The following is a 19595-nucleotide window of genomic DNA, read 5'->3' as shown; positions in this document are numbered from 1 at the left end:
TTAGTCTGTGGTTAAAAGGACTTGAAAGGACTCGAAACTCAAAATGCAGGACTTGGGACTCGACTTGAGACTTTCCAGTCTTGACTTTGGACTTGACTCGGGACTTGACTCGAGACTTGAGGGCAAAGACTTGAGACTTACTTGTGACTTGCAAAGCAATGACTTGGTCCCACCTCTGGGGTATATATATATATATATATATATATATATATATATATATATATATATATATATATATATATATATATATATATATATATATGTATATATATATATATATATATATATATATATATATATATATATATATATATATATATATATATATATATATATATATATATATATATATATATATATATGTGTGTGGGTGTGTGGGTGTGTGGGTGTGTGTATGTGTGTATTTAATGTATACAATATTCATTATTGTTTTGCCATCCATTCGTACCGTTCACATTCCAATAGTTTTGTTTGTATTTTTTATTAAACAGCCTTGGAGTGGTATTACATGTTCATGTAGTAGGTAATTATTTGGTTAAATAAATAATTTGTGAATTTTAGCGAGCACTGCTTAATTTTGCTCGCTGACTGGTAGCCACTAGCGCCTCCTAGTGGCAGCGGTACGATGATTACAGTAGCGGGACAGCAGGTTGAACAGTGGGTATAGATGCATGAACAATAGCTGCGCATACTTCTGTAGATTCTTGTTCTACTTGCACTACTTTATTTATGGTAAATTAAACAAAAAACAAACGAAGCATTATTTAAACACCATGGCGATTGCACACGTAGCAACAGAATATGTTTTTTCGGATTTTTTGCTGAAAGACCCCACGGAGGCTAAGTACAAAGGGATGCGCCTGGAGCTGGCTGTGGACAAAATAGTCACCTTCCTGGCCGTGGGACTACCTTTGTTTCTCATCTCGCTCGCTTTTGCTCAGGAGGTGTCCGTAGGTGAGTTGCTGTGAATTTGAACGCGTCCTCTGAATATATACGATCTGTAGGAATTATTAATATTATAATTATTTTGATCCATGTTCCTCTCAAATATACAGTACATAAATACTGTTGGTATAAAAATATGTGCATTCCTTTATATAGGTGTGAATAATGTTGTAGTGTAAAGGCCCCACCCTTTAATCACGCCCAGATCAGGACGCCTCTACTGCAGCTGTTGCTGAAGAATATGAAGGAAGAAAAAGCTTGTTGTGTGCATTTCTCCATGTGCAAAGTATTCTTCCCCAACCTTTACCTAACTCAGGGGTCGGCAACCCAAAATGTTGAACGAGCCATATTGGACCAAAAATAAAAAATAAAATCTGTCTGGAGCCGCAGAAATTTAAAAGCCTTCTTTAAGTGATATAATGAAGTCAACAGATTATATAAGTGTCTATATCAGCTATATTAGCCTACTATCAAAATTACTATGTGTCGCAGGCTGACACAGATCTTCATTGACAGAAATGTTGAAATGTAATATTTATTCTACGCATTTTTACAACATTGGAAAACATTAGTAAAACACAGGCTTCTCAGGGGTTGAGATAAATCCTGGGCCAAAGGTATAGATGTACAAACCCCGTTTCCATATGAGTTGGGAAATTGTGTTGGATGTAAATATAAACGGAATATATTGATTTGCAAATCCTTTTCAACCCATATTCAATTGAATGCACTACAAAGACAAGATATTTGATGTTCAAACTCATAAACGTTTTTTTTTTTTTGCAAATAATAATTAACTTAGAATTTCATGGCTGCAACACGTGCCAAAGTAGTTGGGAAAGAGCATGTTCGCCACTGTGTTACATGGCCTTTCCTTTTAACAACACTCAGTAAACGTTTGGGAACTGAGGAGACACATTTTTTTAAGCTTCTCAGGTGGAATTCTTTCCCATTCTTGCTTGATGTACAGCTTAAGTTGTTCAACAGTCCGGTGGTCTCCGTTGTGGTATTTTAGGCTTCATAATGCGCCACACATTTTCAATGGGAGACAGGTCTGGACTACAGGCAGGCCAGTCTAGTACCCGCACCCTTTTACTATGAAGCCATGTTGATGTAACACGTGGCTTGGCATTGTCTTGCTGAAATAAGCAGGGGCGTCCATGGTAACGTTGCTTGGATGGCAACATATGTTGCTCCAAAGCCTGTATGTACCTTTCAGCATTAATGGCGCCTTCACAGATGTGTAAGTTACCCATGTCTTGGGCGCTAATACACCCCCATACCATCACAGATGCTGGCTTTTCAACTTTGCGCCTGTAACAATCCGGATGGTTCTATTCCTCTTTGGTCCGGAGGACACAACGTCCACAGTTTCCATAAACAATTTGAAATGTGGACTCGTCAGACCACAGAACACTTTTCCACTTTGTATCAGTCCATCTTCGATGAGCTCAGGCCCAGCGAAGCCGGCGGCGTTTCTGGGTGTTGTTGATAAACGGTTTTCGCCTTGCATAGGAGAGTTTTAACTTGCACTTACAGATGTAGCGACCAACTGTAGTTACTGACAGTGGGTTTCTGAAGTGTTCCTGAGCCCATGTGGTGATATCCTTTACACACTGATGTCACTTGTTGATGCAGTACAGCCTGAGGGATCGAATCAGAATCAGAATCAGAATCAGAAATACTTTATTAGGGGAAATTAAAAGGTCACAGGCTTAGCTGCTTACGTGCAGTGATTTCTCCAGATTCTCGGAACCCTTTGATGATATTACGGACCGTAGATGGTGAAATCCCTAAATTCTTTGCAATAGCTGGTTGAGAAAGGTTTTTCTTAAACTGTTCAACAATTTGCTCACGCATTTGTTGACAAAGTGGTGACCCTCGCCCCATCCTTGTTTGTGAATGACTGAGTATTTCATGGAATCTACTTTTATACCCAATCATGGCACCCACCTGTTCCCAATTTGCCTGTTCACCTGTGGGATGTTCCAAATAAGTGTTTGATGAGCATTCCTCAACTTTATCAGTATTTATTGCCACCTTTCCCAACTTCTTTGTCACGTGTTGCTGGCATAAAATTATAAAGTTAATGATTATTTGCAAAAAAAAAAAAAGTTTATCAGTTTGAACATCAAATATGTTGTCTTTGTAGCATATTCAACTGAATATGGGTTGAAAATGATTTGCAAATCATTGTATTCCGTTTATATTTACATCTAACACAATTTCTCAACTCATATGGAAACGGGGTTTGTAAATGGGTTATACTTGTATAGCCCTTTTCTACTTTCAAGGTATTCAAAGCGCTTTGACACTATTTCCACAGTGTCTTGCTCAAGGACACAACGGACGTGACTAGGTTGGTAGTAGGTGGGGATCGAACCAGGAACCCTCAGGTTGCTGGCACGGTCACTCTCCCAACCGCGCCACGCCAATGTGTGTGTCCAAGTTAAAGGAAATGGCGGGTTGCCTTCTTCGAATGGATTTATTACAATCTATGCAAGCTGGGTAACGTTTCCTGTGGTCTGGAACAACATGGCACACAGACAATGCAGCCAATATTACATACAGATAATGTGTCATGAGAAATGCAGATATAAATGAAATACACAGAGGACATAGGAAATTAAATGAGCTCAAATATACCTACAAGTGAGGCATAATGATGCAATTGTTACGTGTACAGGGGAAGAAGACAGCACAGACAGCAAGGACGTCGTTTAACTCTATATTTATGATCCAAACAAGGGAAATGAGGCGTGTAATTAATCCAAGCTATGTATGGTGTGCGACTATGTGTGGAAATTAACTGAGGAGTGTTACCGGGAGTGTTGAGCGGGAGGCGGAAGTCAAAGAGGGGCAAGGCAGGCTTGGAGGTCCGTGAGCTGGCGTGCGGTCAAGGTGTAGGAGAGAGGTGTCTAAGGTCTGTGTCCAGGCGAGAGGTCGAGATCCAGAAGGGGCAATCAGGGGACGGAGGAATGCTGCTGGAACGACCCAACACAGGACAACGCACAATGAACACGGAGGAGGAGAAAACCAGAGGTGTGGACTCGAGTCACATGACTTGGACTCGAGTCAGACTCGAGTCATGAATTTGATGACTTTAGACTCGACTTGACAAAATGTAAAGAGACTTGCAACTCGACCTGGACTTTAACATCAATGACTTGTGACTTCACTTGGACTTGAGCCTTTTGACTTGATATGACTTGCTACTTTCCCCAAAACCCAAAGATTAAAAAGTTATTCAGGAGCGCTCCGTATCTTCCATTGTGTACGTGTGTGTGTGTCTATCAGCGTGTGTGCTGCCTGTCAGCGTGTGTGCTGCCTGTCAGTACAATAGCCAATCAAGTTACATCCACAATGTTTTCATCCCACAGCATTCATCCAATCAAATTGCAGAACAACCAACGAAGAATAGCTCTCAAACAACGCGCCAGTGAGGAAAAATGACGCCAAAGATAGTTTTGTTCGGGTATTAAAACTACGACTTGGTCAACAAAAAACTTGGTCATCCTCCCCCAGAAGATTTCTTTGTGCTTTTCACATACAAATATTGAAGATCTTTGCTCCTTCTCAACTCTGTGGTGATATTATTTTCACAAAATACAACCAATAGTATGTTAATGTTAAATCTTACTTGTGAAAAGTAATCCCCAGATTCCTATTTTCAACAGTCCGCTCATTTGAGCAGGAAAACGCTGAACACCAGCCCGGCTTTGTTTTCTACCTGTCAACTGTCAGTTTAGGCTGCTCGCTGGCTCCTCATCACCACTTCAAGATGGCGGCCGAATTGCTCGCGTCACAGCAGGCAATGCTGCGTCTATATAAGATGTCTATGGTTATAACGTCATTGCAACTACGGCAATCTGTTGTGTCCACTGCAGTTCGCTACCTTATTCATACTTTTTGTCAAGTGATTTTTTTAAGCAGGGTTGCATGAGGTACCTACACTTAACGTTACGTTAGTCAATGTATCACACACAGTAACGTAACATTAGACGGCGGTCAGCAGCACCGCGTATTAGCCACCTACAAAAAGACAAACATAGTCAAATAAAGGTCAGTTAAAATGTATACTATATTAAGAATATGTGTACATATTGCATAGGGCCCTGACATCTAAAAAGTACAACTCTGTTCATTGTTATGTTTTTGATTGAGACTTTTATTAGTAGGTTGCACAGTGAAGTACATATTCCGTACAATTGACCACTAAATGGTAACACCCGAATAAGTTTTTCAACTTGTTAAAGTCGGGGTCCACTTAAATTGATTCATGATACAGATATATACTATCAGATATATACTATCATCGTAATACAGTCATCACACAAGATAATCACATTGAATTATTTACATTATTTACAATAATAATGTTCATGTATTTGTTATGTTTTTCATGTGTACGCACACATAAACACACATACAGTATGAGATGAGATCAATGAGATAAGGTAAGAACAGGATAGAAACTGCTGTGGAACTAGTTACAATGCAATATGCCATGGAAATACAATGTTAACACTTTTGTACAAATAAGTACAGTTGCACTTGTTTTTTTCAAATGCGTTTATTCTGTAAAGGAATGAGTTAAATGTTTAAAATGACTGGTTAATAGTGCTATTATGAAGTGCAATGTCAGCACTATTTGTTTTCCTGCAATTTCAAATGCACTTGTTTTAATAAGTAAATATAGCGTTTTAAAAGCATACACAATCTGTGTAAATATATTAGTCTGTGGTTAAAATGACTTGAAAGGACTCGAAACTCAAAATGAAGGACTTGGGACTTGACTTGAGACTTTCCAGTCTTGACTTTGGACTTGACTCAGGACTTGCCTGTCTTGACTCGGGACTTGACTTGAGACTTGAGGGCAAAGACTTGAGGCTTACTTGTGACTTGCAAAACAATGACTTGGTCCCACCTCTGGAGAAAACAGAGAGAGAGAGAGCATAGAGCTTGATACGAGTTGCTTACTGTACGGGAACAGGTAGCTACGTTCTGGCCCGAAACGCAGGTTTGCACTTGCTTAAGAAGGCGAGGAAGCTCATCAGCGACAGGTGTGTAAAGTGCTGATTGAGCCCATTGAATGCAGCCGTCTGCTGTATCTGGAGTGGTGCGCGCTAGCGCGCGCTTGTACGTTCACCCAGCTGAATGCACACTGTTGTGCGCCCGAGCCGTGACAGCAATACGTATATAAAGCTAGCCTAAATAGCATGTTAGCATCGATTAGCTTGCAGTCATGCACTGACCAAATATGCCTGATTAGCACTCCACACAAGTCAGTAACATCAACAAAGCTCACATTTGTGCATTCACACCCAGAATGAAAAGATTGGTGGACAAAATGAGACAAAGAAGGAGTGGCATAAAATATGTCTTTCTCTGGCATCGTTGAAGAAAGTTATACATGTAAACAAACTACGGTGAGTTCAAGGACCGCCAAAATTAGTAGGACAAAACGTCGCTCGCCAAATACTCTCATCAGCGAAACATGTTTAATGTAAACAGTGGGATTCTCTGTCAAACACACGATCAGCATCTTTTCCTTATTTTCATGGATAAATGTCCGCGGTTTAGATACTATTTTACCATTCTTGGCTGGTGTTAGACTCATTCTGCTTAAGTATGGTGCAAACTAGCAGCGATACGCTCCAACTGCTTCGCAAAGTTGATGCTCGGTCATGATTTTGATTATTTATTTTTTTAAATTAAATGAATTCATTGAAATTTCTGTCCATCTCTTACTAAAAGCTAATGATTAAGACCAGATGTTTTGGGCAGATCTCAGGGGGTTCACTGTGGTATTTTCTACACCAACTAATGCTTGTAACTAAGGCATAATCAGCTAAGAGACAGCTCTTATCTCAAAATACTATCTAAGTTGGGGCACTATTAAGTTGAGGTACCACTGTAAATGAACATTTAACATTACATCTACATACTGAAGACGGCGTTGAGTGGAGAGGGATGAAAGGAAGGAAGATGCAAGCAGATACCACCTTCGTACTTTGCTACGAGTTCTTTCATGAATTCAGTATTGTTTCTCACCTTCTTTATCAAATTATTGGCACTTGTGTTAAATCTAAGAACGCATGGAAAAACAACTGTGTGCTCACTTTATTTACATCAACTGATGCAATCACGACACTGTTCTGTTCAACACCTCACACCGAGGTGACCTCACAACCCCACGGTAGTGTGCTACAATTTGCAAGTTTCTTTGCCCCATGGTGGGTTATTTTGCATCAATCCATCCATCCATTTACTCCCGCTTGTCCCTTTCGGGGTCGCGGGGGGTGCTGGAGCCTATCTCAGCTGTATTCGGGCGGAAGGCGGGGTACACCCTGGACAAGTCACCACCTCATCACAGGGCCAACACAGATAGACAGACAACATTCACACACTAGGGCCAATTTAGTGTTGTCAATCAACCTATCCCCAGGTGCATGTCTTTGGAGGTGGGAAGAAGCCGTAGTACCCGGAGGGAACCCACGCAGTCACTGGGAGAACATGCAAACTCCACACAGAAAGATCCAGAGCGCAGGATCGAACCCAGGGCCTTCGTATTGTGAGGCAGACGCACTAACAGTTCTATTTAATTTTAAAAATGGACTGAGTCCCCAATGCGTGAGATGCTTTGATTGGGCAATTAATTCAACAAAAATGATATGTGGGCAGATGGACTAGTTTGTTATGCGCAATGTTTGGGTGAACGATAACTGAACATCGGGGCAAACTTTTGCTGGAAAAATAAACAGATGACTGGAAAAGTGGGGCGTGAGGAAACCAAAGTACCAGCGTTTTTAGAGGGACTCAATAAACCCACACGTGCCCAGGAGCTATTAAAGTGTGACTATGAGCAGCAAACAATACCATGATGATTGGTTACATAACTAAAACATAAAATATTATAAAACCACTAAAACCCTCGCTAGTTAAATGTTTATATGTCAATGGTCGTTTATTAAGATTTCAGATTGAGGGTAGTTTAATTCAAGGTTGTGGAAACCAAGCAGAGAGCCACTTTATTACAACCATCCATCATGCACTGCAATTCCTGTTCACGGTCAGAAGGAAGATAGAGATGACTTGAGGCGGTGATTGGGCTGATCATCTGTCAATCATAGGTCTGACATGTAGAGACAGATTACCTCGCGTTTTTGCACTGTGGCACAAGTGTTAAAGTGCTAACCATTCACTACTCTGTTTTCCACTTATATACTGTATATCCTCTTGAAAGCCAGAGTCCTCTGCAGTGGACCTTTGTGTTTTGCACAACAGAGCTAAATTCCCCCCCAAATTGGTAAAGAAATAGACTAAACACAAATGTCCACTGTAGAAGACGTTGGTTCCCAGGAGGATATTTTATTATTTTTAGGGTCAACATATTCAATTTCTGGGGTGGTATGTTATTAAGATTGACAAATGAAAAAAGTACACATTATCTAAAGTAATGCAAACAAAAACACAAGCAGTTTGCTTTCTGGGTCATCTGTGCCCTACTGAACCTCCTTTTGTTACGGCTCCCTTTATGTTGGAGGCATGTTAATTACTAAACAAAATAATTACTACCTAGCTCATTATGAAGGGCTGTATTAGTAATTTTGCCTTACCAACATAACAATGCCTTGTTTTGAGGACACTGTCAAATAGTGGTAGTTTGCAGTGGTACTTTAGTTACACCATCCGTCCATCCATCCATCCATCCATCCATCTTCTTCCACTTATCCAAAGTCGGGTTGCGAGGGCTGTCAGGTTCAAACACTGATGACATCTATTAAACAAGTCAAGAGGCAAAGAATTAAACAGAGACAGAATTCTATTTGGATTCAGTATATTGAGGAGAGTCGCCCGGACATTGTATCCTTCTACAATCTCCAGCACGCTCTGCCCAAAGATTGCACTCCTCCAGAGGGAAGTGGGTCGTAAACAGTGTTGCCTTTCGTTACCGAACAGTTCAAAAGAAGAGGTCGTAAAATAGTTCAAAAAGAGTTCCATAAAATAGTTCAAAAAGAGTTCGTAAAATACTTCAAAAAGAGTTCGTCTGCAAATTGGGCAGATTCTTAGTTCTCTCCGCTTTGAAGTCCTTGTGCCAGAACAACATCCTTTCTGTTGATTACCATACATGAGAGAACACAGGAACACCATCTTGCTCCCCCCTACACAGTGGAGTTTTTTCGAGCCTTACTCTTGGTAGGTTTTAAAAGACAGCCTTTTGTCTTCTTGTCAGGAACACAATGTAATACAAAGTTTTTGTGATAATTTAGAAACAATTATTCTAACAAGGGCAGTAGCCTAAGCCGGGAAGCTCAGACTTCCCTCTCCCCAGAGACGAGCAAAATATTAGGGATAACCTTTCACTATGATGGTTTTAAATTTCCTGAGGGAACTCTTCTGAAGGAATCAATAAAGTACTATCTATCTATCTATCTATCTATCTATCTATCTATCTATCTATCTATCTATCTATCTATCTATCTATCTATCTATCTATCTATCTACAACAGGGATATTCAACTAAGTTAGTTTGGGGGCCACATTTTCAAAAAGCTAAAGACCGGCATACCGGACTTTTGCCTTTAAGTCTTATTTTGTATTTTCTGGAGAACCAGCGTCCTCCACAGTCGACATTTGATTTTGGTCTATTCGTTTTTGCCAGAGTTATAGAAGCGTTCTGCTGCTTTCAAGGACCTTTTGTAAAAACGATATAGTCAAAGATAATCTCAATGACAGCATTCTTGTCACGGCCAGGGCACATTCCAATGCGCCTTCATCTTTGCGTCCTGACGAGCGCACAGTATTGTTTGTTATTATTATATATACATTGACTATATATATATAATAAATTATTGAACATTACTGCCCTCTGGTGTCTGAGCCGTCACCTCCCCTCTGCAAACCATAACAATTATAGTCTTTTTAAGGATCTGCTGAAAAAATGTGAGTCTCTCACAAGTTTTTTAATTGAACCAGGCCACCAGTTGAATAGCCCAAATGATGAAAAAGAGAGGACATTAAATGGAGCCTTGAGGAACACTGCTAGTATAACTTAAGAATTTGAGCAAATGCATACCGACTGCATCTGAAGTAAACACTCTGCTGCTTATTTTCTGCACACCAATCATATTACAAAAAACATCCATAGCCATAAAAAGAGAGGACTTAAAGGGGTGCCTTGAGGAACGCCTCAGTTATGTAATTTCCAAGTTTGGATCCCAGTGTTTCATGTTTGCTAGTGAAGTGAATTAATTAACTCATATTATGTTCTATATATGGTGAATGTTTATATTCACCTTGGAGAAAGCAAACCACCAGGTTTAAGTAAATAGTGGTTGAGCCCATGATAAATTAAGAAGCCTTAGTTGGACATTCGTGTGTGGACTGGGTTAACTCTCTCACGAGAAGAGGCAATAAATTCAGACTTCGGAATGTAAAAAAGTGATAGCTCTATCCTGGAGGAGAGACTCCATGTCTATCTTCACGCCAACATTTAAGTTCCAACATACAGAGGTTGTTTTCCGGTCACTTAAACATGAACATCTCCTTATATGGTCAGGTTGTACTCTCCTGAATTAACACACACCCAGACAGAGAAAGAAGGAATATAAGACTGTGGTTCGGCTCCTCCAAGTTAGGAGTGCTTCATTTTCTTGACCTGACCTCCTCCAGGAACTGCAGTCCTGTGTAATAACGCTTGCTTGTAATAAAGTAACTTTTGATTCAGTAAAGAGTCTCCCACGTCTTTTTTGATCCAGCCGCACTGCCGTGTCACCCTTCTGTCCGGACGAGGAGACCAGAAATACACATCACTAGCAAGATTAATATATCAATGCAAGGATCATCCAATGTGTTTACAGTGATCCAAGTTCCTCTATACAACAGGAGCACTGCAGTGTTTTTTGGAATTTGCTGTAAAAATGTTTGTCTCCCAAGTTTTGAACTGAACTCGGGGGCTGGTATGGTGTCATTCCCGCGCCAAATTTGGCCCCCGTGCAGCCAGTTGAATAGCACTGCTCAATAAAACACCATAATGACCAAAGGTTAAACCTACAAATGTCTATCAAAAGGCATCGTTTTCCTTTTTTTAATGTTTACATAATGTAGCCAGTAAGTGAATGTTTAGAAAATGACTTAATCAAATAATATGATAATAGTTTATAGACTACTGTTACATTGTTTATAGCCTATTTAGACTACTATGTAATTAAAATTGTACAAACATTCATATTGTCTTCCTTCAGGTACACAGATCAGCTGCTTCGCCCCCACCAATTTCTCTTGGAGACAGGCAGCATATGTGGATTCTTTTTGTTGGGCAGCAGTGCAGCAACAAGATGATAGTTCACCACTATGGCTTCACAAGGTAAATTGTAACACAATACACAGTATCAGTGGTTATAGGGAAATCTACTGCAATATTGTCATATGCAGCTATGGGCCATTCCACCAAATCTGTGCCATTCGCACCCTGAGAAAATAAAATTAATTTTGATAACATTAACTGTACAATGGAAATAATAATAAGCAAAGTGTCCTACACATCGCTCTGATTGCATATTTTATGGGGATATCGATATTTTTTAAAAGCATATTCCACAATTGTTTGGTCCTGAATTAAGCATTTTCAAGCATAGAAATGGCTAAATAAACTAAAACTATCAATACTACAGTATTATTGGCCACTAGAGAACACCAAACTATTCAGAGTGCAATGTTTAGTATCGTTGCCACTGGTTGGCTCAGCCTCAGGCAGCATTACTATATTGGATTAAAAGAGTGTCTGGGTGGCTGTACCTGAGAGACAAATATATCGTACATGCAAACATACATACATACAGACGTATATTCATACATACATACATACATACATACATACATTCATACATACGCATGCACGCACATACACACATACACAGGGTACATACATCCACAGTCCACACGCATATTCAATGTACAAACGCACATATTGTACATGCGCATATACATACACTCATACATATAATCACGTTCCATCAAACATATATTAACGTAGTACTTGTGTCAACATGCTATTAAAATAAATAGCATGTTACTATTGCTCATGTATTTGCTAATTATTTTTAAAAAAACTCGCTCCTGTTATCAAAATGAATCATCTTCAGCTTAGTAGAAAAATGAAATTTTTGAGCGATTCAATATGTGTATTATCAGATTTAGAGTTAAATAGGACAGACATTTTTTGCCAATCATTATGTAAGACAAGAACACATGCCTTTCGCATTTCTGTGCATTCTAAATATTTAAAAACCGCTAGTAAGAGGCGACTAACAATGCAGGTAATGAGGATTCATCTACTCCACCTATAAAACGCTCTAAAACATTTAAAAACCGCCATTTACCTTCCGTGACCTGCATATTAACCATGCTATAGCGATATTGTTGCCCCACGCGACAAATATTTGAGTTTATAATGTAGCCAAACCTTTTCCCTAAATATATAATGTCTAAAAACATAATTTGTCATTGTTTTTGCCTATTTGCCTACTGTGTTTTGCTTACTTTTTTTATAGCAGTTTTGAATAGGCTTCACTTCGGAAAAAGATATCGAACACTTTCCTTTCCTCCCTGGTTGTATAAAAAAAGACAGTTTATTGTTCATACATGAGAATTTAAAGTGCATAAAACCTTTACATAACACATAATACTGTATTTCTAATTATAAATGTATTTGAACTGCATTTTTGTGGGTTGTCTTTTATGCACACACTCTTACTCAGACTCCCATAGCCAAATCTACTTGTTTGCCAAATAATCACTTTATCACTGTTAATTGGTTCCAGGCCAGGCTGTGATGAATACATTTCAGCGATGTACACATTTTTAGATATAAATGGAATATTTTGATCACAACAGCATTAAAAAAAAGCATTACTCACTAGGCTGCAGTCAGCTGTAGCGTGTTACACAAGTAATAATGAAGACCAAAATGGGGCCACCAACAAAATATTTTTCAGGCCCACAAAAAGCCTATGTAGCCTCTGCATCCCCATGACTTGCATTGTTAGAAAAGGGAAATACATGTGTACTCTTGTCTCACATAAGGATTGAGGATCATGAGCACAATTCCAAAAAAGGGCCGTTGCCCTTCAGGTTGAAGATAGTTACAACAGGCATTACGGTGGAACAGGGGGCTAGTGTATGTGCCTCACAATAAGAAGGTCCTGGGTTCGATCCCCAGGCTCTGGCTACCGTCTGTCTATCTGTGTTGACCCTGCGATGAGGTGGTGACTTGTCCAGGGTGCACCCCGCCTTCCGCCTGAGTGCAGCTGGGATAGGCTCCAGCACCTTTCATGACCCCGAAAGGGACAAGTGGTAGAAGATGGATAGTTGCAAAAGATTACTATTGCAACAACACATCATCAGTTGGGTAAAACTAACCTAAACCCAGCTCACATTCCCTATGACAATGTATCAATGCAATGATTTTCAAAATGTACTAATTCCACCTATGAGCATTTGTTTAGATCTGAAACAAAGTTCAAGATAACCTATCTTTTTGTTTTTGTCTACAGTTCTTTCCATACATCTTGCTCTCACTGGCCATCCTTCTGTACATCCCTGCCCTTTTTTGGCGCTTCTCTGCAACCCCACATCTCTCCTCGGACCTCAGCTTCATCATGGAAGAGCTTGACCGCTTTTATAACCGTGCCATTAAACTGGCAAAGAATCTGGCATCCTTGGATGCTAAGGATAAAGGCGGTCCCCATGATGCACCAAGGTACTAAATACTACTGTACTTATATACGGTGGAACCTCGATTTACAAATGTAACCGGTTCTCGAAAAGGGTTCGTAAATCAAAAAGTTTGTATAGTGAAGCAAATTTCTCCATAAGGAACAATGTGAATATGAATAATGGGTTCCAGCCAAAAGTCCCTATTTTAGTTCAAGTTTGTGCACTTTGAACACAACATAAAGTGTGATACAGTACTGTACATCAAACAAACATAAGGTGATGAATCAAACGTTCCTTTATTAAACAAGCTAAATCAACAACAACAACAAGCTGGACAGTCCTAAATGCGCTGCTCTGCCAACACGCACAGACACACAGAAGTCCCTTTGGTGCCCTCACAAACAATCACAAAAATCCTTAACTTTAAACATTTTGCTACAAATGGCTTCGATGGCATCCTCCCACGGAACTGTCAGTTCAACAATATAGACTGTATGGCAGGTTTCAGACCATAGGACGAGGTCTGGACGCAGGGTGGTCGTTGCGATCGCCGGGGGGAAAATGAGCCTCTGATCTAAGTCGACTCGCATCTGCCAGTCCCTGGCTGCATTTAATGGGCTTAGATCAGGATTTGAAGGTCTCGTCTTCAGCTTTTCCCCCTCCCGAACAAACGCTGGTAGGTGTCGGCACACATCCTGGTTGTTGATGGGTTGGGCATTGATGGATATCCTCCTGCATTCAAGTTTGTCAGCTAGACATCTGAGGACCTGGTTATGTCTCCATGTATATCTGCCTTGAGTGAGGCTGGTTCTACAGCCAACCATTATGTGCTTGAGTGTTGCTGGGGTTGTACACAGGGGACAGGATGGGTCCTTTCCAAACCATTGTTGTAGGTTTATGGGAGATGGTAGCGTATCATATGTTACTCGAACGATGAAACTCAGCCTGTTGGATTCCATGCCCCAAAGTTAGCTCCACGTGAGTTGTTTCTTTTCAACACCCTCCCACCTTGTCCATCGGCCCTGTTTGGCTTGTGTTGCGGCTTTGGAACGTCTGGTTGTTTCCTCCTGACGACGCACTTCCTCTACAACCATAGTTCGACGTTCGGTTGCAGATGCCTTTTGCCAGAGAGGAGAAATAATCATTTTAAAAAGTAAAATACACTTACAGTAAATTATCGACAAAGGTCCTCTCGTGACCTGTTACTCACTAGAGGAGAGGAAAAAGATGTCTAGAACAGAGGTGTCAAACTCATTTTATCCCAGGGGCTGCATGGGGGAAAATCTATTCACACGCGGGCCAGACTGGTAAAATCCTGGCATGATAACTTAAAAATAAAGACAACTTCAAAATTGTTTTCTTTGTTTTACTGTGGCCAAAAATAGAACAAGCACATTGTGAAAATGTACATATTACACATAATCCTCTTGACAAAACACTTAGATTTAACAAAACTCTGAGGGAAAAATTGGTGCCGTTTCTAAAACACCATGAACTTAGACTTCGTCTCAGTGTTTTTACAATGCCATTAAACTCTAAGCAGCACTAAGTTCCCCATTGTCATGTTGGCAGTTCATTAAAGACGTGTTTGGAAAAGCAACCGAGTGTTTCCTCAAACCGCTGCATTGGTGACATCCACAACTGCCACAACACATTAATTTATCATCATTCAAATATTACAATTATAATATAATCAAAAAAATGATCAAAATGAGCTGAATTAAAGGTAACATAACTACAAACTTAACCAATGTGAACATAGTAGATTTAATCATAAAATAAAATAGAACAATCAACAAATGTAGAAACACACATTTTTACAATGGAGTTCAGGGTGCACATTGTGCCGTCAACCAACTGCGAGCGCTGCACGGAAATCTAACTACAAAGATGATGGTCATGTTTACTGTTTCGTTATTTTATCTGTTGAGTGGATCATTTACAATAAAAAGAGGTATTGTGCGTCGTTACAGCATTAGTTTGTTGCCAGCCACAATCGACGCTGATTGGAGTAGCGGCAGCCAATCCAGAGAGCGCCTAAAGTCAGCTGACACGTCATCTTCAAACACTGTCATGTGTGACGTGGGTTACACTGGAATTGCTATTGCGACACCCAGTGGACACATTTAGAGCAGCAATGTCGTTCATAAAAAAATTGCAGCTCATGTTATACTTAAACTCATTTTGCGGGCCGTGGGCTGGATTAAACCTGTTTGCGGGCCTGATGCGGCCCCTGGGCCGTACGTTTGACACCTCTGGTCTAGAGGGAGAGAAGTAAGGTGATAGGGGGAGGGATCCTGTGTCTGTGTGGAAGTGGCGCCACTAAATTATAGGTATAAGTAGTCTTCTTCTCCACAGTCAAATAAGTCCGTTTTAGCATATTTGCTCATCACAATTGAAAACTCGCTGTGGTACGAAGCCGACTTTCTCAATATCTTCAATACGTACAAGCACAAAATGAATGAATGAATGAATTAACCGTTCGTAAATTGAAAAGTTTGCAAATAAAGGAGTTCGTAGTTCGAGGTTCCATCTTATATAATGCTGTATTTGTATATATCATTCATTTCACACTTAAATTAGGCTTTTGCAAACAATTTTTGCGAGGCAGCCCCTCATGTGTGTATTGTTCTTCTCTGTCGCAGCGCTCTGGAGTTGACTGAGGGTTGCTTCAAATACCCCTTAGTTGAGCAGTATCTGAAGACCAAGCGCTTCGTTCACCGCCTTGTCGTCATCTACCTGGCATGCAGGGGCTTGACGCTGCTCATCCTCTTCCTAGCCTGCCTCTACTTGGGATACTACATCCGGCTGGCCTCCCTCACAGATGAGTTTCCATGCGACCTGCGCACAGGAGTGCTAAAGAATGAGAGCACGGTGCCCTCAGCTATCCAGTGTAAGCTTGTGGCAGTGGGCGTCTTCAGGCTGCTCAGCTACATCAACCTGGGTGTGTACGTTCTTCTTGCACCATTGGTGGTGTACGCCGCCACGGGACCAGCGCGCCAGAGTTCCAGCTTCCTTCGGCCTTATGAGATGCTGCCGGGCTTCGGCGCTTTGGGTGCCGTCACGCCCTTCTACAACGACCTGAGCATTTATCTGCTCTTTCTGCGGGAGAACCTGAGTGAACTCAAGTCCTACAAGTGCCTTCAGGTAAGTCACCTTTTATTTAGTCAAGTTCATCGCCTGGTTGAATTATCATGTCGAATGAACAGGTGCTCGAGTTACTGCAAGAGGCCGGTGATGAGGGGTTTGATGCAACGTGCCTACTGCGAACTTTGGGGCAAGTGAAGACGGATGTGTTGGATTGTAAGAAGTCATGCCCACAAAAAAAACCTAAGGAGGTCACAGGTAAGAGTTTAACAGTATCCTACCATAGTCTAACAAGCAGGGCCGCTTTAAAGGTCTCATGTGATGATTTTCTATCTACATTTAAAACACTTCCTTGTGGTCCACATCAGTGTTTTTCAACCTTTTCTGAGCCAAGGCACATTTTTTTTAATTGAAAAAATCCTGCGGCACACCACCAGCAGAAAACATTAAAAAATGAAGCTCAGCAGCCGATATTGACAGTAAAAAGTCGTTCTCGCAATTGTTGGATATGAATTCAAACCATAACCAACCATGCAATACTATAGCTCTTGTCTCAAAGTAAGTGTACTGTCACGACCTGTCACATTGCGCCGTGACTTATTTTGAATTTTTTGGTGTTTTCCTGTGTGTAGTGTTTTAGTTCTTGTCTTGCGCTCCTATTTTGTTGTTGATTGTCATGGCATGTACAGATGTACTTTGTGGACGCCGTCTGCTCCACATGCTGTAAGTCTTTGCTGTCGTCCAGCATTCTGTTTTTGTTTACTTTGCAGCCAGTTCAGTTTTAGCTTCGTTTTGCATAACCATCCCTAAGCTTCAATGCCTTTTCTTAGCGGCACTCGCCTTTTGTTTATTTTTGGTTTAAGCGTTAGATACCTTTTTACCTGCAAACCATCGTCGTCGTTCCCGACATCTACAAAGCAATTAGCTACCTTCTGCCACCTACTGACATGGAAGAGTATTATACGGTTACTCTGCCGAGCTCTAGACAGCACAGACACTCAACAACAGCACATTTGCGGATTATAATTACTGGTTTGCAAAAAATATTTTTAACCCAATTAGGTGAAATTACATAATCTGCCACGGCACACCAAACATTATCTCACGGTACACTAGTGTGCCGCGACACAGTGGTTGAAAAACACTGGTCTACATAACATGTAACAGTGGTTCTTTTTAAAATGATTCCATAAATTATGTTTTACAGTCCGTTTTCAGGCTGCTTTCTGACCGTCTCTTCAAGATGCGTCTTATTTTTGCCTCGACTTCAACTGAATCTTCTCTCCGTCATCCATGTTGTAGCTTTTAGCGCTTCCATATGGAGTCTACTGACAGATATAACTTTGAATTTCGTTCAATGTGTGCGCAGCCCCTAAACTCGGTAGAATTCCAATTAAAACATGAATTTTCGGAAGTAGAATTGAGATTCCAATAAATTTCAATTGACAATTTTTTTGTATCAGATAATCATGCTTTATTCCATACATCACTGTTTTATGTAGTTCATAGAAATAATAATACAATGAATCTCATTAACACGATTTACAACATATGTTTTTTGTCTACAATTAAGAATAAAAGCCTATTCTGCAATATTGGTAAACTATCCGTAGGTTAGATATAATTATTGAATATGATTAAAATCAAGAGTAAGATTACTAATTCAGTGTTAATATTTGAGTGGGCCCCAGACCCCTATGTAGTGGAAAAACTGGACACCGAAGTCAAAAAGATTAAGAACATCTCGGTCTACAAAACCAGTCTTGTATAAAGAACTTGAAATCAAATACTTGAGTAACATAAAAAATTACTTTGGTAGAATTTGAAGTCACCTTTCAGAAGAGTACTTAAAAGTAAAAGTCTTACAGTACCTGATAATAAATGTAAGTATTAAACGTAAAAGTATTTCAACAAAGTGAGCAGTTAGAATGTTGACTTTTATTGTGGCTTTTATTGCGGATGACTCTGCCCTGCTGGTATCCGGCAAGGACAAGTCACAGGTGGAGAAAATCCTCAGTGCTGAGCTCTGTAGAACTTGCACCTGGCTCGCTGACAACAAGCTATCCATACACTTGGGTAAAACAGAATCCATCCTGTTTGGGTCCCACATCAACCTTAAGAAAGTCAATGACTTCACCATAAAAGTAGGTGACATTGTTATCACCAGGAAAGATGAGGTCACCTACCTAGGTTCCATTCTAGAGGCTAACCTTTCCTGTGATAAAATGGCAACCAAGGTAATCAAAAAGGTTAACCAACGAACGAGATTTCTCTACAGAATTTCCTCTCTGGTCAACAAAAGCACCTTGAGGATTCTGGCGGGAACTCTCGTTCAACCCTTTTTCGATTACGCATGCACCTCCTGGTACCCTAGCACCTCAAAAACCCTCAAATCTAAACTCCAAACATCTCAGAACAAGCTAGTCAGGTTACTTCTAGACCTCCACCCCAGATCCCACCTCACTCCTACCCACTTCTCTAAAGTGGGCTGGCTCAAGGTGGAGGACAGAGTTTAACAACTTGCACTGAGCCTAGTCTATAAAATCCGCTACACCTCCCTGATACCGAAGTACATGTCAAACTACTTCCTTAACGTAAATGACCGCCATAACCACAACACCAGGGGGTGCTCCACTAACCACGTTAAACCCAGATTCCGAACTAACAAAGGTCTTAACTCATTCTCTTTCTATGCCACATCAATGTGGAATGCGCTCCCAACAGGTATAAAAGAAAGGGCATCTCTATCCTCCTTCAAAACCGCAATAAAACTTCACCTCCAGGCAGCTACAACCCTAAACTAACACCCTCCCCGGATTGCTAATAATCAAATGTAAACAATC

The 19595-nt window shown here is 40.5% G+C and overlaps 1 protein-coding gene across 1 annotated transcript in view; it reads left to right on the top strand.

Moving 5' to 3' along the window:
* Positions 1-651: 651 nt before the first annotated feature.
* The window catches only part of LOC133639571 (pannexin-1-like), a 20833-nt gene continuing 1889 nt past the window's right edge, over positions 652-19595 (top strand). Inside the window, exons 1-6 of the mRNA XM_062032994.1 lie at positions 652-954; positions 11193-11314; positions 13503-13708; positions 16179-16181; positions 16311-16812; positions 16875-17010. Of these exons, the coding sequence (XP_061888978.1) occupies positions 672-954; positions 11193-11314; positions 13503-13708; positions 16179-16181; positions 16311-16812; positions 16875-17010 (1252 nt within the window). The 5' untranslated portion in view covers positions 652-671. The remainder of the gene's footprint in view (positions 955-11192; positions 11315-13502; positions 13709-16178; positions 16182-16310; positions 16813-16874; positions 17011-19595) is intronic.

The sequence above is a fragment of the Entelurus aequoreus genome, linkage group LG22, assembly GCF_033978785.1.
Source record: "Entelurus aequoreus isolate RoL-2023_Sb linkage group LG22, RoL_Eaeq_v1.1, whole genome shotgun sequence".
Taxonomy (NCBI): Eukaryota; Metazoa; Chordata; class Actinopteri; order Syngnathiformes; family Syngnathidae; genus Entelurus; species Entelurus aequoreus.
Note: the sequence above shows the minus strand (reverse complement) of the source record. Positions and strands in the feature narration are given on the sequence as shown.